The sequence below is a fragment of the Nannobrachium achirus genome (assembly GCF_963921795.1).
Source record: "Nannobrachium achirus genome assembly, chromosome: 9".
Taxonomy (NCBI): Eukaryota; Metazoa; Chordata; class Actinopteri; order Myctophiformes; family Myctophidae; genus Nannobrachium; species Nannobrachium achirus.
This window is the reverse complement of record NC_137818.1, coordinates 8,531,712-8,556,514: the sequence shown is the minus strand read 5'-3', so window position 1 is coordinate 8,556,514 and position 24,803 is coordinate 8,531,712. Positions and strand designations below refer to the sequence as shown.

At 42.7% G+C, this 24,803-nt stretch overlaps 1 protein-coding gene across 2 annotated transcripts in view; it reads right to left on the bottom strand.

Moving 5' to 3' along the window:
- The window catches only part of LOC308292092 (oxysterol-binding protein-related protein 2-like), a 246,054-nt gene that overhangs the window by 218,323 nt on the left and 2,928 nt on the right, over positions 1-24,803 (bottom strand). For both annotated transcript variants that reach the window (XR_013962385.1, XM_080734323.1), the window contains exons 2-10: positions 21,786-21,922; positions 20,954-21,062; positions 18,969-19,044; positions 17,616-17,750; positions 9,278-9,375; positions 8,162-8,344; positions 5,939-6,040; positions 3,252-3,341; positions 2,306-2,429 (exon numbers count right to left, since the gene is read on the bottom strand). Coding sequence is in view for 1 of the 2 variants with exons in the window: in XM_080734323.1 (XP_080590449.1) it covers positions 2,306-2,429; positions 3,252-3,341; positions 5,939-6,040; positions 8,162-8,344; positions 9,278-9,375; positions 17,616-17,750; positions 18,969-19,044; positions 20,954-21,062; positions 21,786-21,822 (954 nt within the window). In the remaining variant the exon portion in view is untranslated. The remainder of the gene's footprint in view (positions 1-2,305; positions 2,430-3,251; positions 3,342-5,938; positions 6,041-8,161; positions 8,345-9,277; positions 9,376-17,615; positions 17,751-18,968; positions 19,045-20,953; positions 21,063-21,785; positions 21,923-24,803) is intronic.

Below are 24,803 nucleotides of genomic sequence, written 5' to 3'. Positions count from 1 at the left end.
CATGCTCTCATCACTGCAGGCTTTATTACTGCAGCAAGACTGACACTGAGAAACTGGGAGAGCTCGTGTGTACCGGGGCTCGTGGATTGGACTCAACTTATGAATGGTAAATGGTGAAATTATCCAAGGCACTTTACATAGATTGTGCTTTACATTCACCCATTCACACACACATTCATTATTTACATTCACCTATTCACACACACACACACACACACACACACACACACACACACACACACACACACACACACACATTCATACACCAATGGTGGAGGAAACCATGCAAGGCACCAACCTGCTCACCGGGAGCAACTGAGCAACTGAGTCTTGCTCAAGGACCCTTTTACACTAACTCTGGGGGAGCCTGGGATCGAACTGGGAACCCTCCGTGTTCCGATGGCGGTTTCTCTACCCCTGAGCCACTTATGACTGAGACTGCATCTCATGAATATTTGATTGCCAAGAAGAACAATGTTAAAGGGAAGTATTAAAGGTTTGTTGTTTTAAATGTACTGTATACGTCGCAATTGGCAAAATCACCACATTTGCAAATGAAAGTTAAAAACGTTTTTTTCCCACACTGAAAATCTATCGGGGAATATGGATGGGACGATAATCGCTATTATCGCGTCTATTGTGATAAAAAAAAAAAACACGATAATCGTATGGTGGAGATTTCAATTTATCGTGAAATTGTCCTCCGTCATGCACTGGGATCAATTCACCTTTTATTTGCAGAGCTGCATGCATATCCCGTACCATTTAAACCCTCTATAATTGGTCAAACGGACCTGGAAATAACATACTTGATACAGAACTTTTTCAGTCTCGACCAAATGTCTTTATGGCAAATTTATTTTATTTTGATTATCGTGATAATATCGTAAATCAATTGTTCATATCGTCCCAACCCTACCTGGGAATCGATAAAAAAGAAATTAATAATCTGTCCAATATGCAGAATGTCTAGCGGCCTTGGTATGATTTCCCATCCCCAACAACAGTAGTGCAATACATAAAGTCAAACCATATAAAACACTCTGTGCCTTACCTTCATCTAATGCCTGATAAAGCATGTTCACGTGAAAAGAAAAACATACGTGCACACATGTTTGAGAACACACAACCATCGGTCAGAAACACACAGATTAGTTACAATACATTGGAAGAGGAGAGGATATAATAGTGTTAGTGAGTTTGTATCACAATTAACTCATTTAGTGCCACCCCTTTCACCACTAGAGGGCGCCCAGTGGCCAGAGAAAATCCCATAGAGATATGCTGGTATATGCAGAAGCCCTGCAGCCATGACTTGCCTGAACACTTTCCTTTGTGCATGACTGCATGTACAGGAAGAGGATGAAGTTAGCTTGAAGTTAGCTATTGGCTACCAAGCATTTTAGAAGCCTTATTTTCGTCAACTTAGCCATGATTAAACCTTGCACACCTCATGCATGGGAAAAAAACAGAGAAGAATGAGCTCTGAAAAATCCAATGCAATCCAGAGTGGATTTGTGCAGTTTGTTCACAGCTTTCAAACAAAAAAATCCGATTGGAAATCCGTTCAGGCATTCTTGAGATAATCGCCCTTATGTTTTACATGTAATGTAAACAAAAATGGCTGCCCTGTATGTTAGATGGGGTTGTATGGGGGTGGAACATGCAAAATCGCGATTGAAATCATGTTCACCAGATTTGATGGGGTCCCAAAAAAAAAAAAAAAAATTCAAAAAAAATTTTTTCAAAAAAAAAAAATTTTTTTTTTTTTTTTTTTTTTTTTTTTTTTTTATATCCCGAACTTGTTCGGGATAGGCACCCTGTGATACGATCATATATCCCGAACTAATTCGGGATAGGCACTCAATGAGTTAACAGTGAGTCTTAAAGGTGCATCGTGTGATTTTTTATAATTTTTTGGTTCAAATTAGGGATGGGACGATAATCGCTATTATTGTTTATTGTGATTAAAAAGGTTCCTGGACGTTTTTGGCATCGCGTTGTGTTAAAGAGCTGGAAAGACCCCTGCTGCTACTGAACAAACCCTCTACTACAGTAATGATTACTATCACAATAAAGAGCTTTAAATGTTCAACGACAAACGTTTCGTTTTAAGCAAAGAATATCACTTAAAGCACCTTTTTAAGCCTGATGATTAAGCCTACACTTGGTCTTGTAAGTAACAGCTCGGAAATAGCCGAACTATAGATCATTTTTTTCCAAGCGGTTACAAGACTAAGGTACGCAAGTGACACGGCTATAATAGGACAGATATGAATTATAACTAAAATGCAGCGTTGCTCACCTGTCTCTGCTTTTTAGAGTCTCCAGTCTTCTTGTCTGTCTTCTTGTGCGACTCATAAGCCTTGGGGTCCACGCAGTACAGACACTCAGTCCACTTCCCATACACCACACAATGCTTCTTCTTGCTACGGCAACGACAGAGGGACATTTCAGATTGAAAAGATCAGAAATCAATTGAAATTTTCTGATTTAAACTTCAAAACATGAAAAGTGCTGTTACTTAATGGACAACTTTGTTTTTTTTACAACAAGGGTTCATATTTTAGATTGTAATTAGAGAAAAGTAAAGATGAGTAAAGATGAGTGCTTTCTATTGTTTTAGCGATTTTAGTATTTTGATTTCAGTGGGTGGGGGCATGCGTACAAGTGGCTAAATATGTATTTTTAGACATAATAAGCCGGCAATTTCTTTGTTACTATTTACAGTAACACTACTAGCCTCCATAAGTCACATCTGCCCATGAAAGATTGCGGTGCATCTTGGGAATGGGCTTATTGTGTCTAAAAATACATATTTTGCCACTTGTACGCATGCATGCATCCAAATCAAAATCATTAAAATCACTAAAACAACCCGAACCCAAAGAATTCAGGATTCCAATTGAAAAGATGCAAAAATAGCCGATCTACAAGCTCAAAACGCATCGCGCTGCGATGTGTTTTGAGCTTGTAGGCTCAAAACACATGACAAAGTAGGACGTAGCAATATGCAATGTGGCCCGTTGGAGTGAAGGTGGAAATATAGTGGCCCTCGCCATCATCAAAGTTGCCATTATTTGAGTGACAATTAATCGTCATGTAAAATGTCAAAATGGTGACAGCCCTACTCCTCTCCCTCTCCTCATCGGACGGACGGACGGACAGACAGACATTTGGTCGTTTAATGGTTAGATGTAACGTGTGTGTGTGTGTGTGTGTGTGTGTGTGTGTGTGTGTGTGTACTGTACCTCTTGTCCTGGATGTAACCCTCCACTCTGTGCAGCTCCTTTCCAAACATCCCACAGGACTTGAAGTTCAGCACGCAGCGATCTCCTGTACTGAAGAGACATAACAACACCACAACAGTCAACATGAGACCAATCCCCTCACTCACACCACAGCGCCTCCTCTACTGAAGCACCGCAACAACAACAACACAACAGTCAACAGAAGATCAATCCCCTCACTCACACCACAGCGCAAGGCCTGTCGCAATTATGTGTGACACGGAAGTGTGAGAGACATCAGACTCAGAGACACATACTTACCCACAGATTACACACACACACACACACACACACACACACACACACACAGTGAGCTTGAAAACACGACCAATGACAAAAATGCCTATTGGGAGAAATACAACAAGAGCGAACACAGCTGGTGCGCTAAGGCTAACCAATGGAATACAACCACCCTAAGGGAGTTTTAAGCGGAAGAAATATCCGATCTACAAGATGGGTGGGTAGATGTGGAGCAACGCGTTGTGAGCTTGTAGATCGGATATTTTCACTAGTTTGGCAAAAGGAAAAGAATGCTGCTATTTGTCCCAAAGTGACTGCAAAAGATTGCTTCTACTTGTTTTAAAAAGCTTTATACCCTGTATATATAAACAAGAGAATACCAGCACTCACGGATCTGTATAATCTTGTATAATCTATACAACGCTGAAGAAGGCTTTATGACGAAACACGTACGTTGTTTGCTCTGCGGCGTGCCATGCCAACTTATATATACTTAAATAAAAGTGCCTTAAATCTGACAGAACCGTGAGTGCTGGTATTCTCTTGTTTAAAGTTACGTTCCCGACCGTGCACCCGGTAAAATTGCTCAGAGAAGAGAAGAGAAATGGAGTCGTGCTTGCTTCCTCTATGTAAAGATACCCTGTATATATAACATGTAAATAAAGACGCAATGTGACATACTGTAGCTGTTTACACAATGCTGTACCGCCTCCAACTGTATACTTTCCCCATTTTCAAAAGTTTTTATTATATTTTGACATCTGACCTGTAAACTTATGTTTTCTCATGCCAATAAAGCTCCATTGAATAGACATTTTGAATTGAAAATTGAGAGACTTTGTGCCGGTTGCTTTGAAGATCTACAATCTTATATTTACAATTGAGCAAAAGCCGCATCCCACTTCCAAGCCCATTCACGCCCACTTCTCATCCACTTCAACTCAACTTCAACTCAACGGTAGGGAGAACGTAGGGAATAATACCGCCCATTGGCTCGTATTCCCAGCTATGGGACCGGCGGATCCAATTTCAACCGAGGGGGGCGTAGCCGCCAGCACACACACACACACACACACACACACACACACACACACACACACACACACACACACACACACACACACACACACACACACACACACACACACACACACACACACACACACACACACACACCTTCCGCCTTCATGCAGCTTACAGCAAAAAAGGACTTATTTAATTTAGTTGCCTTTTGGGGGGGGGCACCCAATACGAGTGAGACACAAGATGGACCAATCTTACTCCAATTGAGGGCGCTATAGCGATTGTTTGAAAATGCTGTAGAGCCTTACGTCCCAGCCAGAGCCCTGAGGTCAGCTGACCAGTCGTTCTAGACTGAGCTCAAAACGAGTTATAAGATGAGGTGACCGGGCCTTTGCAGCGGATGGCCCTAGACCTGCCCCTTCATATCCACTCTGCTCCTTCACTAGAAGACCTTAAGTCTTCATTGAAGACTCATTTCTTCACTGAGGCCTTTGACACAGTTTAATTGTGTAAAATAAACTGTATAACTTTGCAATACAGTTTATTTCTTTGTAACACATTATTTGTCTAGAGAGAGAGATTTGTCAAGCCTCTTTTTTGTTTTCTTGTCTTGATCTGTTTTCAATGTCTTTATTTGTTTAAACCTGTAAAGCACTTTGGTCGTTATAGTGTATCATGCGCTTGATAAATAAAGGCTGAGTGACGATCCTAGATGCTATTGATCCTCAATGAATTGAGTACAAAGGACCCCAATGTAAACAAGCCATAGTGCATTTTTGGGTTTAGATCCTCTTAGTAGACCATTGTATCTGAACTGTACTGTCCTGTGCTTTTCCTATGCAAACTGCTAATAAAGTATTCAATCAATCAGATATTGTTGTAGCCAGGGCAGGAATTACATGGAGGCCATGGCTGCCGTTGCCCTCTCAGTTTGGCCTTGTGCCCCTCAAACCAATGACATGACCTGAGGCCACAGTGGCCTTGATGCACCAGCTGACTGTCTCTTTCTCACTGTCTCTGTCTTGTCAATATGTAGACAGTAGACACCAGTGTCTCTTTCTTGTCTTGTAGACACCAGTGTCTTTTGTTGATATTCTGAAATCTTAACTCTCCCGAGTCCCCATCTTTAAACCAACCCATTGACTTTGATTGGTGCAGGGCTGAGCATGGATCAGATTGTAAATACCATCATTTATCTATTTCACTGCAGATTAGGTTATCATCCCTAACCCTTAAATTCAACTAATTCTTTCAATAGACTACAATCGTATTTTATTTGATGGCCTTCCTGCCCTGCATTCGGCCTTTGTGCCCTCAAAAAATGGACAACACCAAAAATGCCCCTAAAATGAGGACATTTCAGGCCTGGTTGTAGCAGTACCTACCTGTGGTTGACCAGGTCCACAGTGCCGTACTGCTCGATCCACATCTTGCCCAGGATGTGAACGCAGCACATGGGGTTTGTCCACGTGTAGGCCTCCTTGTGTCTGCAAGGCAATGCACAGGTGGGACTGATCAACATAACCACGTGAATCAATGGACTGATAACTAGGGCTGTCACAATTATTACATAATCGTCTAATCGTGATTTTTTTGACATAATCGTGATTATTTTTCATAATCGTCATAATCCTTTCCATGTTGAAAAATGTTCATATATTTAAAAGAAAGTCAAAAATAGTGGAAATAGCAGATCTACAAGCTCACAGCGCGTCGCATCGCGACGCGTTGTGAGCTTGTAGATCGGCTATTTCCACTATCAATGTTCTTTTTTAAGTGTAAAGTTGTCAAATATGTCAGTCATTTCTTTGTATATTTAGGTTGTGTGTCATATCTACCATGTGCAACTTCAAAGCCTAAAAGCCAAACAGAAATGTAATTGTCCACGACGAAAACACAATTAAATCGTTAATCGCAATTATTTGAGTGAAAATTAATCGTCATGTAAAATGTCCTAATCGTGACAGCCCTACTGATAACATTGTATCGGTGCGTTTCCACTCTGCATCCGGTTGGCTCAACTCCTCTCCACTCTACGCTGCGTTTCAGTGGTTTACGACCAGTGGTCCGGGGACCACCAGTGGTCCTTGAGGGGGTTCCAGGTGGTCCCCAGCTAAATGATAGGGGTCCTTGAGGGGGTTCCAGGTGGTCCCCAGCTAAATGATAGGGGTCCTTGAGGGGGTTCCAGGTGGTCCCCAGCTAAATGATAGGGGTCCTTGAGGGGGTTCCAGGTGGTCCCCAGCTAAATGATAGGGGAGTTGTTAACCAAATGGAACCCTTATATATCTTTAACTCTTGACAGCCTATGAGCAAGAGGCCTGTCACAATTATTGCATTGAAAATAGCAGATCTACAAACTACTATGTTATGTGTCATATCTGCCATGTGCAACTTCGAAGCCTACAAGCCAAACAGAAATGTAATTGACAAAAGCACAATTAAAATGTCAATCGCAATTATTTGAGTGACAATTAACTCATTGAGTGCCTATCCCGAACTAGTTCGGCTTTATTATCGCATCCCAGAGTGCCAATCCCGAACTAGTTCGGCTTTTTAATAAAAAAAAAAAAAAATGAAAAAAAAAATGTTTTTCAATTTTTTTTTTTTTTGTCCTCTGTTTACAGAGGACGATATTTGCCGATATTTGCTGATATTTACCATCCACTCCAATGCAATCCAGGATCTTTAGAGCTAATTTTCTCTCTTTTTTCTCCCATGCATGAGGTGTGCAAGGTTTAATCATGGCTAAGTTGACGAAAATCTAAATCTAAAATGCTTGGTAGCCAATAGCTAACTTCAAGCTAACTTCATCCTCTTCCTGTACATGCACAAAGGAAAGTGTTATTACCAGCATATCTCTATTATTCTCTGGTCACTGGGCGCCCTCTAGTGGTGATAGGCTGGCATTAAATGAGTCATGTAAAATGTCATAATGGTGACAGCCCTAATCCTGACGGCCTTTGCTGCATGTCACTCCCCATCTCCTCGCACCTTTACATACAAGTTCTTATGTAAAGATGCATAAATACCCATTTAGAACGGGTACACATTATTGTGTATCATTATTTTATGCTTTAACTATTGAAAAATAGCAGAGTGCCGCGCTGCGAGCTTGTAGATCTGCTATTTTTGAAAAATTGTGAAAATTTGAATTTTGACCCGATTATATAAGTGTCTTTTGAATCCTTCTAAGATTTTTTGAAAAACCTATGTTTCTATGTCAGCAATCTGGCTATAGCCATCGTCAAAGAAAAGGTCCTTTTCACTTAACTGGAGCTCAGTTAGTCTGTTCTTGAGAGACTACTATGTCAGTGGTTCTCAAACCTTTTCATGTGAAGGACCCCCAAAATTAAATGTATTTGGCCACAGACTCCCATCTCTAAATATGCAGTTCCAGGGACCACCCAGAAGCAAAATTTGAGTTACAAACGTTCGCTTTGAAAACACACATATATTCAAAGATTTGCACACATTTTCACAACTTTTTCATTCAAAAATAGCAGATCTACAAGCTTGCAGCGCGGCACTCGGTGCCGCGCTGTGAGCTTGTATATCTGCTATTTTTCACTGGTTAAAGCATTCAGTAATTCTGTGTATCCAGTACTCACTTCGGTAGCTCTAGTGTCATGGTTCCTCGGGGCTCGGCCTCCACGCTCTTCCCCCAGAACTTGAGCTTAGGGTAGATGGAGCCGTGGAACTCAAACTCCTGCCGCAGGGACTGAGCGTGGAAGGCACTGACCGGAGGATGGTGGCTCACCTGCTCCGAGATCAACCTGTAGCCTTCCTCTTCCCTGCAAAATAAAAGCACAGCATGTAACCTTCCTCCTCCCTACAAAATAAAAGCACAGTCTGTAACCTTCCTCCTCCCTGCAAAATAAAAGTGCAGCATGTAACCTTCATCCTCCCTGCAAAATAAAAGCACAGCATGTAACCTTCATCCTCCCTGCAAAATAAAAGCACAACCTGTAACCTTCCTCCTCCCTGCAAAATAAAAGTGCAGCCTGTAACCTTCCTCCTCCTCCTCCCTACAAAATAAAAGCACAGACTGTAGCCTTCCTCCTCCCTACAAAATAAAAGTGCAGCCTGTAACAGGGTTGCCCACACTTTTTTTTTTTTACTTAAGAGCTACTTTTAAACAATGTACCTAAGGGGATCTTTGGAATAGCGGCACTGGTATTAAATAGTAGGGGACAAATAGGGAAATAGTGAGGGGGGGAGTCTTCATCCCATTCTTCACGGAAGTAGTAGGTTTTCTTTGTAATGCTACAGACTCTAGAAAACTAAGCATTGCATTGGAGTAAGGTTGGGCAATATATTGAAAATATATCGATATCGAGGTATCAACATACGAGCTATACATATATCGACGAAGGCGGCTTGAAATTAGATATTGGTGTATGTGTCAAATTAATTAACAGAGTGAGACACACTATGCATGCACATGCAAAAAAGCAGTCCATCTGCAACCTGGTTTGAAAATTGTAAATAAGTCATTTAATGTCTTTATTCTATGTGCACAGTGCAGTGTGCATGAATGGATATGCTATTCATTATCTGGGTTAGGCAGGCAGTGGACCTAAAGCAGAAAAACATTAAGAACTATATAAAGCAAATGTTTCTACTAATATCATGAGTAATATCGATGGTTGTCCTAATATCACCCAGCCTTACATTGCAGGGTTTGCCTACTTTAGAAGCCATGAAGGGAGCTGAGCGCTTGGTACCTTGTGAGTTCATACGTCTCCCCCAGCAGAGGGTTGAACGGCTTTCCGGTCCTCTCCCACTGAGACGCCACAGAGGAGACAGCGAACGCTGCAACAAACTGACACATAAGAGACAACAAACTGTCAATAGTAGCAATTCCATAAAGCCTCTTAAAGGGGAAGACCACCCATTTTCAATATTGAAGTATGTCATTAATATACCTTAGAGGAGTTTTGGGGTTTGTATTGTAAAGTACAACTTGATGACATCACACCATTGTACTTCTTTTTTCTATTTAAGGTATATTAATGACATACTTCAATATTGAAAATGGGTGGTCTTCCTCTTTAATGCGCATTAAGCCTTTTTCACTTAAATCTTTTTATGGAAACACTTGAAAATTCGAATAAACTTTCATTATCCGCAAACACTTTTATCCGCTTGGAGGAGGTGGAATTTGAGGTTTATCGAATAAACTAAATGCGCATTTGTGAATGGAAACGGGTCAGACAATAAATGCGAATAAATTATGACGTTCTGGGTCCATATCGTCCTCCAACTTAACACTTTCCCTTGCCGCTTAACGTCCATTGTATAGCGTTAGCCCACAAAACAAACCGGTTGTTTGTTACATACGGAGTGACACAGACTGTGTGTAAATTCCTCCCGTTTTCACCTCCCGGAGTCAAGCCATCCGTGGCTAACCCTTCCTCATCACACGGTGTTGCGTGCCGATCTACAAGCTCACAGCAGCTGGCATCCGCGTCTCCGCTCAACTATTTTCCACAATATTTATCTCTGGAGTGCACATCTCTGCCAGGCCCGGGAGGAACTCTGTGATTGGGCAAGAGAGACTGACGTCATCAAACTGACATCAGTAAATGGAGGCCTGTAACCAATATAAGTGGCAGAACGATCACGATATAGCTGTAATTCAACAGCACTTGTGGGGGTTGCTGCTGTCTGAGAAATGTTGAGGTGGACCTTATGTTTGAAGGGAGGACGACTCTATGATACTGCTGTTCCCGTGGGATCCAAGGTTTACTACTTTGGAAGTCACCTCGATGTGAATGACCACGATGAATGGATGGAATGGATCGATGTGCACATCTTCAACACAGTGTCTTTACGCTGGAGGAAGTTGTCCCCAGTGGCAAGTGGAAGAGGAGAGGTTCCCTCCACGCTCTCGGACCACTCAGCTGTACGGATGCAAGATGTAATTTACACCTGGGCGGACTTTAATGGTTTCGGGAAACCAGACCGCATCATTCTTTATGCATTTGATGTGGACACCCACAGGTGGTTGAAGCCCAAGGTGTCGGGAACCGTTCCAGAGGCGAGGAGTGGTCACTCAGCCTGTGTCTCTGGGAAGCTCATGTATGTCCATGGAGGATACAGCGACCAGATGACTGGACACACTAATGACATCTACAAGTTGGACACCACAATAATGGTCTGGTCTTTAATTAACACCAGAGGCACCCCGCCACCTGTTTCATCATATCACTCTGCCACCATCATCGGGACACAGATGTTTGTATTTGGGGGCGTGAGGAAACGCCAGGAATACTACAACAGCATCAGAGTGTTTGACACAGAGACCAACTGCTGGCTGAACACGCCTTCTGCAGAGCTCCTCCCAGAAGGACGACGCCCTTGTCATAAAGCCTTTACCACCAATGGAGAGCTGTACATATTTCGTGGCAACAAACGGAACCGTTACTTCAATGGTCTGTGGAAATTAAATCCAGAGACCTTCTCCTGGAAGAAGGTTGAGCCCAAGGGGAAAGGCCCGGATAGGTTGTCAAGGATGCATGGTTGCATGGTGGGAGATCGTGTCATCCTCTTTGGTTGTGAAAAACCCACAACCCATGCCCTGTACATCTTAGACTTGAGTCCTAGTCTGAAGTCCTTATGCAAACTAGTAGTTATTCAGTACGATGTGGAACAGGCTGAACTCCCACACAACATCAGGTGGGAACTGAGAGCCATGACTAAGAACAACAGTTAGTGGACAAACTGACTAGTGTCTGTAGGTGTGAGAGAGCTGTTGACTGAATAACTACTGTACATTGGATCCTTTTGGCTTTTATGACCAAAGGCCAAAATAGAGATGGCAGGTTTAACCCATTTAGGCGTAGAATTATTTAATGCTTCAACTATTGAAGAATAACAGATATACAAGCTCGCAGTGCAGCACTCAGCTTGTAGATCTGCATTTTTTTTTTTTTTTTCAGTTTCTTCTAATATAACTTTATAGAAGTGAACATTTGTATCTCAAATATTTGCTTCTGGGGGGGTCCCTGGAACAACATATTTTGGGATCCGTGGCCAAATTCATGTAATTTTGGGGGTCCTTGACATGAAAAAAGTTTGAGAACCACTGACTTAACTCATTTAGCGCCTCAGACAAGAAAGGGTTAATCGTCCAGCGTGCCGGCCGCCTGCTCCATCCTCGGCCAGTCTCTTATTTTGAAGGCCGGAAGTAGATTGAGCTAACTAAACGAATTCCTACTTGACGGAGATTTCTGGGGAAACTTTCTTTTCACTAGATGAACTTTTCCGCTGCCATTGGAAATTGATGGAAATAAGATGCAATTGGAAATTGATGGAAAACCATTTTAGGAGTGGTGCTAGCTGGAGTATTGGTAGAGCTTCACATGACAGTTAACTTGCTGCAGAATGTAGTCACGGCAAACACACTTGCAATTTCCAATTGCATCTTTCTAGTTTAATAATAGACAATAAATGCGAATAAATTATGACGTTCTGGGTCCATATCGTCCTCCAACTTAACACTTTCCCTTGCCGCTTAACGTCCATTGTATAGCGTTAGCCCACAAAACAAACCGGTTGTTTGTTACACACAGAGTGACACAGACTGTGTGTAAATTCCTCCCGTTTTCACCTCCCGGAGTCAAGTCATCCGTGGCTAACCCTTCCTCATCACACGGTGTTGCGTGCCGATCTACAAGCTCACAGCAGCTGGCATCCGTGTCTCCGCTCAACTATTTTCCACAATATTTATCTCTGCAGTGCACATCTCTGCCAGGCCCGGGAGGAACTCCGTGATTGGGCAAGAGATACTGATGTCATCAAACTGACATCAGTAAATGGAGGCCTGTAACCAATATAAGTGGCAGAACACACGATATAGCTGTAATTCAACAACACTTGTAGGGGTTGCTGCTGTCTGAGAAATGTTGAGGTGGACCTTATGTTTGAAGGGAGGACGACCCTATGATACTGCTGTTCCCGTGGGATCCAAGGTTTACTACTTTGGAAGTCACGGTGATGTGAGTGACCACGAATGGATGGAATGGATCGATGTGCACATCTTCAACACAGTGTCTTTACGCTGGAGGAAGTTGTCCCAAGTGGCAAGTGGAAGAGGAGAGGTTCCCTCCACGCTCTCGAACCACTCAGCTGTACAGATACAAGATGTAATTTACACCTGGGCGGACTTTAAAGGTTTCGGAAAACCAGACTGCATCATTCTTTATGCATTTGATGTGGACACCCACAGGTGGTTGAAGCCCAAGGTGTCGGGAACCGTTCCAGAGGCGAGGAGTGGTCACTCAGCCTGTGTCTCTGGGAAGCTCATGTATGTCCATGGAGGATACAGCGGCCAGATGACTAGACACACTAATGACATCTACAAGTTGGACACCACAATAATGGTCTGGTCTTTAATTAACACCAGAGGCACCCCGCCACCTGTTTCATCATATCACTCTGCCACCATCATCGGGACAAAGATGTTTGTATTTGGGGGCTTGAAGAAACGCAAGGAATACTACAACAGCATCAGAGTGTTTGACACAGAGACCCAATGCTGGCTGAACACGCCTTCTGCAGAGCTCCTCCCAGAAGGACGACGCCCTTGTCATAAAGCCTTTACCACCAATGGAGAGCTGTACATATTTCGTGCCAACAAACGGAACCGTTACTTCAATGGTCTGTGGAAATTAAATCCAGAGACCTTCTCCTGGAAGAAGGTTGAGCCCACGGGGAAAGGCCCGGATAGGTTGTCAAGGATGCATGGTTGCATGGTGGGAGATCGTGTCATCCTCTTTGGTTATGAACAACCCACAACCCATGCCCTGTACATCTTAGACTTGAGTCCTAGTCTGAAGTCCTTATGCAAACTAGCAGTTATTCAGTACGGTGTGGAACAGGCAGAACTCCCACACGACATCAGGTGGGAACTGAGAGCCATGACTCAGAACTAGCCTCTTACCCGCCCTCTTCCGGAAACCATTTCATTTGTTTCTCGCACTGGATTACGGAAGTTGGTCGTTTACTAGGCTAACTCAGAACAACAGTAGTGGACAAACTGACTAGTGTCTGTAGGTGTGAGAGAGCTGTTGACTGAATAACTACTGTACATTGGATCCTTTTGGCTTTTATGACCAAAGGCCAAAATAGAGATGGCAGGTTTAACCCATTTAGGCCTAGAATTATTTAAGGCTTAAACTATTGAAGAATAACAGATATACAAGCTCGTAGTGCAGCACTCAGCTTGTAGATCTGCATTTTTTTTTTCAATTTCTTTGAATATAACTTTATAGAAGTGAACATTTGTATCTCAAATATTTGCTTCTGGGGGGGTCCCTGGAACAACATATTTTTGAGTCCGTGGCCAAATTCATGTAATTTTGGGGGTCCTTGACATGAAAAAAGTTGAGAACCACTGACTTAACTCATTTAGCGCCTCAGACAAGAAAGGGTTAATTGTCCAGCGTGCCGGCCGCCTGCTCCATCCTCGGCCAGTCTCTTATTTTGAAGGCCGGCAGTAGATCGAGCTAACTAAACGAATTCCTACTTGACAGAGAGTTCTGGGGAAACTTTCTTTTCACTAGATGAACTCACTAGATAAACTTTTCCGCTGCCATTGGAAATTGATGGAAATCAGATGCAATTGGAAATTGATGGAATAACATTTGAGGAGTGGTGCTAGCTGGAGTATTGGTAGAGCTTCACATGACAGTTAACTTGCTGCAGAATGTAGTCACGGCAAACAAACTTGCAATTTCCAATTGCATCTTTCTAGTTTAATAATAGACAATAAATGCGAATAAATTATGACGTTCTGGGTCCATATCGTCCTCCAACTTAACACTTTCCCTTGCCGCTTAACGTCCATTATATAGCGTTAGCCCACAAAACAAACCGGTTGTTTGTTACACACGGAGTGACACAGACTGTGTGTAAATTCCTCCCGTTTTCACCTCCCGGAGTCAAGCCATCCGTGGCTAACCCTTCCTCATCACACAGTGTTGCGTGCCGATCTAAAAGCTCACAGCAGCTGGCATCCGCGTCTCCGCTCAACTATTTTCCACAATATTTATCTCTGGAGTGCACATCTCTGCCAGGCCCGGGAGGAACTCTGTGATTGGGCAAGAGAGACTGATGTCATCAAACTGACATCAGTAAATGGAGGCCTGTAACCAATATAAGTGGCAGAACGATCACGATATAGCTGTAATTCAACAACACTTGTAGGGGTTTGCTGCTGTCTGAGAAATGTCGAGGTGGACCTTATGTTTGAAGGGAGGACGACCCTTTGATACTGCTGTTCCCGTTGGATCCAAGGTTTACTACTTTAAAAGTCACGTCGATGTGAATGACCACCATGAGATCGATGTGCACATCTTCAACACAGTGTCTTTATGCTGGAGGAAGTTGTCCCCAGTGGCAAGTGGAAGAGGAGAGGTTCCCTCCACGCTCTCGGACCACTCAGCTGTACGGATACAAGATGTAATTTACACCTGGGCGGACTTTAATGGTTTCGGGAAACCAGACCGCATCATTCTTTATGCATTTGATGTGGACACCCACAGGTGGTTGAAGCCCAAGGTGTCGGGAACCGTTCCAGAGGCGAGGAGTGGTCACTCAGCCTGTGTCTCTGGGAAGCTCATGTATGTCCATGGAGGATACAGCGGCCAGATGACTGGACACACTAATGACATCTACAAGTTGGACACCACAATAATGGTCTGGTCTTTAATTAACACCAGAGGCACCCCGCCACCTGTTTCATCATATCACTCTGCCACCATCATCGGGAAAAAGATGTTTGTATTTGGGGGCTTGAAGAAATGCAAGGAATACTACAACAGCATCAGAGTGTTTGACACAGAGACCAACTGCTGGCTGAACACGCCTTCTGCAGAGCTCCTCCCAGAAGGACGACGCCCTTTTCACAAAGCCTTTACCACCAATGGAGAGCTGTACATATTTCGTGGCAACAAACGGCACAGTTACTTCAATGGTCTGTGGAAATTAAATCCAGAGACCTTCTCCTGGAAGAAGGTTGAGCCCAAGGGGAAAGGCCCGGATAGGTTGAAAGATATGCATGGTTGCATGGTGGGAGATCGTGTCATCCTCTTTGGCATGGGTTGTAAACAACCCACAACCCATACACTGTACATCTTAGACTTGAGTCCTAGTCTGAAGTCCTTATGCAAACTAGCAGTTATTCAGTACGGTGTGGAACAGGCTGAACTCCCACACGACATCAGGTGGGAACTGAGAGCCATGACTCAGAACTAGCCTCGTACCCGCCCTCTTTTTTTTTTGTAGAGCTGAAAATCCAACTTGCCATGTACCACCTGGGTAGTATCATAATATGCATTAACTCAATGGACAAATTGAGTCAGATCCTTTCAGTCTCATTAAAACTTTCCATTTTCATTTATTGAACAGCAGTGGCATGTCAGGACTGGACTTCTACCATTGGTTTCTATGCACAGGAACTAGTGTTGCCCGATCCCCATCACGTGATTGGATCGGCCGCCGATATGGTCATTTTTATAAGATCGGAGATCGGGAAAAAAATATCGAAAAAAATATTTTCTGGGAGTAGTGAAAGTTACAGGTAAGGTGAATGCGATATGAAACGTAAGCTTACCATAATCACAGTAATCCTTAATCATTTTCAATCATATTCAAGGGCTTTTGGAGAAATGAGACAGACACAGATACAGAGGGGAGGTGATTGTGTCAGACTCTGTGTCCAGCTGGCAGCTGATTCCAATAAGTAGTAATGGCCCCTTGTAATGGATCAAAGGAAGGCAATTATGTCTCTGCACTGTCAACTAGCTGCTACAGATGCATACTTTTCAAGCAGACTGGTTAATTGGTTCTTAACTTATTTTGTTTCAACTTAAAAAATGGCCAATGTTTTTATATAGTTTGTTGATTATTTTTGATGCTGTAATGGTCTATTTTATTTTATTTTTTGAGGTATTAAACAGGTTTTAAAAGTCCTTAAATCGTGACTTCACTGCCAAATTTCAAAGGCCACACCAAAGGTCCGCTGCACAATGCTTTAGAAACACTGCACTAGTAGGCCTATATCACTATACACTACTCATAAGCTTTGTTTTTAATTTGTTGATTCAGTGCTGCACTAAGTGATAGAATGAATAGAATTTTTTTTTTAATGCCTTGCCAAAAGATCGGATCGGGAAAGATCGGGATCGAATCGGAAGCAATAATATTTGATCGGTATCGGATCGGGAGCAAAAAAAACGTGATCGGGGCATCCCTAACGGGAACAGATATATTTTTTGTTATTTTTTGCTCCAAAAGTATTGTGATACTACAGCCTGAGGTATCGATGCAGTACTGGGAAATAAAATATATTACCATATCGATATCGATTATATTGCCCATCCCTATCCATGACTGTTATGAAGGATTTCGATCAGGCGGTACAATGTATCAATGTCTTCCCTTTTACGTCAAAACAATACGTAAGAGGGAGAGCAGTGCCCAGGATTACAGTTATATAACGTATCAACTCCTATAATTCCAAGTGCTTGCCATGTTGTGGGGTCCCCAGTTCAAATATGAACCTCTTCCCTAGAGGCAAAGTATTGTAAGACATAGTGTTGCGGTACCTTCATGCGCTCTTTGGAGTCAGGCAATAATTATTATTATAATGTTTTTATCCCACGATTTTTGTAACCCATTCTCTTTTTACCCAGTGCCAATTGCCTAAGCTGTAATCCTGGGTTCTGCCCTTCCCTCTGCCACGCCAAGGGAGCCCTGGCTGGCCAGGGGGGAGGAATTATAGAAACCAGGACAACTGCATGTTTTTGTGAGGGTATCTACCCTAGGAGACACAGGGAGAACATGCAAACTCCGCACAGGAAGGCCCCTATTGCCAACCCCACCTAGGGTGTGGGCGCTGATGACGCAGAGGAGGGAACACGTCCCCAGCGCCCACAGCGTCACCCGGCGGGAATCGAACCCAGGACCTTCTAGCTGTGAGGAGACCCCCGCAACCCACTGCACCATCGTGCCCCCTGACTGGGCATTAATTCTAAGACGTAGTGTTGGATGCTGTACCTTCATGCGTTCTATGGAGTCAGACTGGGCGCAGGCCTTCAGGATGAGGTGGGTGTGCTCCATGTACTCAGACAGTCTCTGAAGGAAGCTCAGCGGCTCGTTGAAGGACACCGGCATGGCTATTTTGGACAGCTCCTGTGTGGGAGCAACAACAAGGGGACACTCAGGACAGTCACACAACAAAGTCACATGAATGAAGTCACAAATAGATGACATAATTAGGTGATAATAAAGGGGGAGGGGTTTCTATGTGACACTTAACTGATAACACAGTTATTGCAGCACAACGTGCAATCCCACAGTACAGCATGCGTATCTAATCGAAGGCTCAGAGCGCCACCTGCTATTTGTTCAACACTTTCTGTTGCATTACCGTAAGCAACAAAACCTCTGTTGTTGCTTTTGTGTAAATGTATTAATTTCTTTATTAAGTACCGTAGCTGTGTAATAAGCAGGATAATTGACTGCAAACCTGTCAGGGTTTTATTTCTCAACCCCCTCGGCCGATCTCAACGACCTTTGCTGCGTGTCACTCCCCGTCTGAGCGTCTCTCTCCCAATGTCCTCTCTGTCTACAACTACTATCAATAAAGGCAGAAAAGCCAGACTAAATCTATAAAACTCACCATGCCCATACATTTCTATATAAAACTCACCATGCCCATACATCTATACTATAATTTTGCGAATGTCTGTCTGAGTGAGTGAGTGTCTGTCTGTATGAAACAGCGTTTCTCCTCGGTGGCTGGAGCAATTGATCTGAAATCGCATCACCATCAGCATATGAACACACCTGACATAACTGTGAAGCCCGTTTGTCACTTTCACAAATCGTATGCTGTATAATAGCATTTTTATGGTGTATCTATATCTATTTAGCCTACAGTACCTTTTGTGACCACACATGTTAAGGGAGGGGCGCTGTTGTTCAGGCCATGCACAATCACACACAAACCCACACACACACACACACACACGGGGGGGGGGGGGGGGGGAGTGTGTGTGTGTGTGTGTGTGCAGGCGGGCAGGCGGGCGGGCGGGCGGGGGGGGGGGGGGGACAGATGTTGTCCAAAAATCATGCAGATCGGTACACAGTATCTCTGTAGCCGTTAAATGGAACGGGTATTTCTTACATTGATGCTCCTACATATTAGCATGCAAGCACCAGTTAAAGTTACTTTCCATCCCTCATATACTGTGTGCACAGTGCACATCCCATAACCCACACACTGCACATCATTTCGGAGCTCATATCTTTGAACGGGTAAGGGCTAGTTTCTATATAAAACTCACCATGCCCATACATTTCTGATATAAAACTTACCATGCCGACACATTTCTATATAAAACTCACCATGCCCATACATTTCTTCAGCATGTTCCACACACTGAAGTTGTTCCTGCAGATCATCTGAGCAGGCAGGGCTTTCCTGGTTCACATTCAAACACAACAACATACAGCACAGTATGAGTGACTGTGTATTACTGGCTCATTAACAAAACATGAGTGACTGTGTATTACTGGCTCATAAACAAAACATACAGTATGAGTGACTGTGTATTACTGGGTCATAAACATAACGTATGAGTGACTGTGTATTACTGGCTCATAAACAAAACATATGAGTGACTGTGTATTACTGGCTCATAAACAAAACATACAGTATGAGTGACTGTGTATTACTGGCTCATAAAAAAACATACAGTATGAGTGACTGTGTATTACTGGCTCATAAACATAACATATGATGAGTGACCGTGTATTACTGGGTCATAAACATAACATATGAGTGACCGTGTATTACTGGGTCATAAACAAAACATATGAGTGACCGTGTATTACTGGCTCATAAACAAAACATATGATGAGTGACTGTGTATTACTGGGTCATAAACAAAACATATGAGTGACTGTGTATTACTGGCTCATAAACAAAACATACAGTACGAGTGACCGTGTATTACTGGCTCATAAACAAAACATACAGTATGAGTGACTGTGTATTACTGGCTCATAAACAAAACATACAGTATGAGTGACTGTGTATTACTGGCTCATAAACAAAACATATGATGAGTGACTGTGTATTACTGACTCATAAACAAAACATATGAGTGACCGTGTATTACTGGCTCATAAACAAAACATATGATGAGTGACCGTGTATTACTGGCTCATAAACAAAACATATGAGTGACTGTGTATTACTGGCTCATAAACAAAACATACAGTATGAGTGACTGTGTATTACTGGCTCATAAACAAAGATGTGTTTTATTTTTTAGGTTTCATTGAGCCAGGGAGGAGAGCCTGTGTCTCACTCTCGTGTGAACGTGTGAATAGATGAATGTAATGCACACTGTTAACTCTCCTACTGACAGATTATTTATTTATTTATTGGGTCTGGTGCCATCAAAAAGCGTCTTACCTTTGCGACGTTATAGTAGATAGACAGAAATATTTTTTTTTATTTTTTTTTATTGTGCAATAGTGCACTTTGGTCTGCCAGGCAGCAGAGGGCGGCGTCATGCGAGAATGAATGTGAATTTGCCTGTTATGTGTTGAAGAAGAAGAAGACCAGTCACTGGCCACAGAGCCTTACAGCCAGAGGAAATCAACAAGGAAGTGAATTGTGCTCCGTTGATCTAACGCATAATGGATTTTTTACACCATCACCGCGGAAAATGTGTTTACAGTAGACGGCCGCGCGACCCCTCATCAGCTTACAGTCATCAGACGAACGAACCGAACGAGCGCCGTATTGGCATCGAGGTTCTGTAAAAAATGGGGCGAACGTTAACGTTCAAAGCGTGGGGAGAGTTAAGTGCTTTGGATAACAGCACTATATAAATCACTGTTTCCCAAACAGTGTGTCAGGACCCGAGTTTGGATCGTGGACCAATTTTTTCTCCTGGGTCCTGAGTAAATATCCCTTTCTTTTGGTTTCCTACATACATTACTAAATATAGACATATTTCAAAAGATTAAAACAAGTTTAAACAAATAAATCATATCATCTTTTGAAATTATTTCATAAATGAAAAATCTTATAATTAAAAAAAAAAAAAAAAAATTGAGGAAATAGCAGATCTACAACAAGCGCACAACAGCGCAAAGCTGCACGTTTTTGCGCTTGTAGATCTGCTATCTTCACTAGTTTGGGTCCCGGGGAAACGTCTGGTTTCTCTTTTGGGTCTTTAGAGCTAAAGGGTTTGGGAACCAGTGATATAAATGCACCGTTAACCATGTAAGGGTTTGGGAACCAGTGATATAAATGCACCGTTAACCATTTAAATGAACACAGGCATATTTCCTGTGGTGACAGCAACATGTCTCACCTGCGCTGCCACTGTCCGTTCTCCTGCGTGTTGGAGGTGTGTTTACTGTTAAAGCACAGAGCATCTTTATAACTGACCGAATCCTCGCCGGAATCGCCAAACTCCAGTCCTGAAAACACCACAACGACAACAAAATGATGCAGCTTAGAAGAATTGTTATTTCGGTCAACGTTTTGCCTGTCGTCTCTCCTAAAGGTACTCGCATCAATCCTGCATGGAATTGTGGGCAAAATGTTATCCAACGATAAAAAAATATTCTACGTTTTTGGAAAACATTTTGCAGAATCAGCATACAGTATAATTCGATGGGTCCTTGACATGAAAAGGTTTGAGAACCACCGATATAGAAACATATGTTTTGAAACTGTTAGCGTTCAGAAAACATTTTGTAGGATCAGCTAGGCCTGTCACAATTATTACATAATCGTCTAATCGCAATTATTTGACATAATCACAATTATGTTGTCATAATCGTCATAAGCATTTCTATAAAAAAATTAAAAAAATCACATATTTTCAAACATTTTCAAAATAGTGGAAATAGCAGATCCACATGCTCACAACGCTTCACGACGCATTGTGAGTTTGTAGATCGTCTATTTCCACTATCAATGCTGTTGTTTTTTTAAGTAAGCTGACAAACATGTCAGTAATTTCTTTGTGTTTTCAGGTTATGTGTCATGTCTGCCATGTGCAACTTCAAAGCCTACAAGCAACGACAAAAAAACAAAATCAAATCGTCAATTAATCGTCATGTAAAATGTCATAGTCGTGACGGCCCTAGAATCAGCTTCAGGTCCTAATGGGTGATGGATTGACGTCTGCCTCTCACCCGTCTCGGCGTCGTAGAACTCCTCTTCGCTGGTCATAACGTTGACGTTGTCATCTACCACGCTCACGAATGCAGCATCACACTGTTGATGAGGTTGACGTTCTCACCTACCAGGCTCTTGAATGCAGCATCACAGCCTGCAAAGAACAAGCTGTTATTACTTCACGGCAGTGGTCTGGTGGGTGGCTTTCATTCTTTATGCCAGGGTCTATAGTGGGTGCTATAAACATTATTACAAATAATAAGTTGCTATAATAAGGTGCTATAATATTATTACGACTACTGTTTGCTATTACAACCAGTTCCTTTCCCCTTCATCAGGCGCACCGGCTGGCCAGGGGGAGGCATTATAGAGACCAGGATTACTGCATGTTTTTTGTGAGGGTATCTACCCTAGGTAGTCTGGGATCACTTCACTTTTCGGGGTTGTAACCGGTCTGGAGCGGAAACCACAACACGTCATGTTGTAGTACTCAAAGGACTACAATTTCCCGGAAAGATCAAACCGGATTCAGTTTTAACCCAAAATATTCCCCTGCACTCAAGGACATACTTTTAGGGCCTACCTAATAAACTCCTTGATGCGGAGTAGTTTTGCTTTTGAAAAATGAGTTTGGTATATGCATCTTTTAGTCCAACTGTTAGCGACTGGCAAGACTACACTAGACTACTCGAGCATTTTAATAGGGATTGGGGAAACAAACGGGGGGATCAAATCAAAGCGACGCCGCTTCTTCTAGTGGTCTCCGCGCTTTAGGCGGAAACCAAACGGCCTGTTGTGAATGAACACCAGGCTTTCCCCCAGAAAGCCTGGTAGGCGAGGTTAACCCTAGGAGACACATTGGGGAGAACATGCAAACTCCACAAAGAAAGGCCCTTTCGCCAACCCCAACTAGGGTGTGGGCGCTGATGACGTGGAGGAGAGAAAACGCCCACAGCGTCCCCCAGCGGGAATCGGACCCAGGACCTTCTAGCTGTGAGGCGACAGTGCTACCACTGCCATCACCCAATAACCTTGCTTGATAGCAAATAATGTTTAATCTTTGTGTTCCTTTCCCTAGCCAATGGAAGTGTTGTAAACATGTCTTATCCATTATGTTCTGATGACACCAAACGAATACCTCTGTTTTAGAGATGTTACCAATCAATCGGCAATGGATCGGATCGGGCCGATCAAAGCGTGATCGGCGATAATCGGTGGTTTAGATCAAAAGGTAAATGCACCGATCCGATCCGATCGGTGCATCCGATCAACCAGCCGTTCAGTATGCCCACTTGAAGCCATTTTGGGTTATTGATTTCCACAGTGCTGAAGGAATAATTAGTTACTGTTATGATAATAAATACATAGTAATGCTGGTAAATAACTATAAGGCAAATATATAAATGAATTCATGAGTGAATGAATGAATTAAAGTTAAAACATTAACATTTAGAAAATATAAATAATAACTTGATCGGATTGGTGATTGATCGGTATCGGGTGATCAAACTTTTGTGATCGGTGCTCGGTGATCGGTTCCAAAAAACCTGATCGGACCATCCCTACTCTGTTTACTAAAGTTGTATGTCGAACAACAAGTTCAATGTCACAAATGATCCTCCCTGTGGAACTGTGTGCAACGCACAGTCGCACACACCTCTGTCTGCATTTCATTAGTAGCTGCCTGCCAGTAGCCCGTTGTTGTTGCGTTTCGGGCCACAACAAAACTGATATGAGAGAATTGTTTGGAGAACTTGTGTCATAGTGAACTCTGGTTGCCATGGTAATGGTCAAGGTGCCCACGTGCCCAAGATTAACCTCATCCTGCCATGTTCTCTATCCACCTATGAGGAGGCGGCTCCACTGGGCCAACTGTCATCATCAGTGATAACAACTTCCATTGTGCATAGAAAGAAACTCTGTCTATTGTACTATTTGTCAGAGGGAGAAACTTGAGAACCTTTTTGATTATTGTTACCTTGTCTGCACTCTCTCTAATACAGTAAGCCAGGGGTCTTCAACAGGGGGTCTGGGACCCCTAGGGGGTCCTCAGAGTTACTACAGGGGGTCCTCCAAATCTTCCAATCCTTTTTATATTAACAACTTGAACCCTAGCGTCCATATTCTGTTAACTGTAGCCAAAAATAGCAGATCTACAAGCTACAACGTGAGCTTGTAGATCGGCTATTTTCGGGAAAGAGGTTTGATGTAGAGGTGATGCTCTGGACCAGAGCTAGTGTAGAGGGGAAAAGAGCAGACTAAGCACAGTGAAAGGTCAAGTTTATTAGGTAATGACAACGGCTCAAGTGGTTAAATATCTGAACACACAAATTGACTTGATTGAATCCAAAATACACTGATGATTGCGCTGTCAAACGATGACACAATATGGAATCTATGAAAAGGTTGTGGGGGTCCCTGCTTCATCTCCCTCTCAACTAAGGGGTTCCTTGACCTGAAAACGTTGAAAACCCCTGCAGTAAGCTACAAATATACTCTGCCGGGTATTCTCTTGTCTTCTTTCTTTGTGAATTAATTATTTTGTTTCATGGGAATAAGATTTAAAGGAGTAGTTCACCCCCAAAATGATTTTTTTTCTCTCTATCAATTACTCACCGCATGGAGACTTGAGTTCAATATTTTTGTCGCATTCCTAAGCCAATAATTTGATTGTAATAAATGTAACCTCATTGATTCCGGATGGAGACCCAAATGCTCTGTCCGGAATCAATGGACCCACAATGAGTCTCTCTCCTCAAATGATAGGCTTTGGAATACGACGAAAACAAAAAATATATTATTGAATTTAAGTCTCCATGGGATAATCGAGGTGGTTTTTAAGTTGAACTACTCCTTTAAATGCATATTCTTATCTATTTAGTGTTCACATTTACTGGTCACAGTGTTTCTCAAATTGGGGTACGTGTACCCCTAGGGTTACGCAAGGCTACTGCAGGGGGTTATGTGAGGAAAACTCGAAAATGTGAATATGTATTTTACTTTTATGGTTAATGATAAAACATTGACAGAGTTTG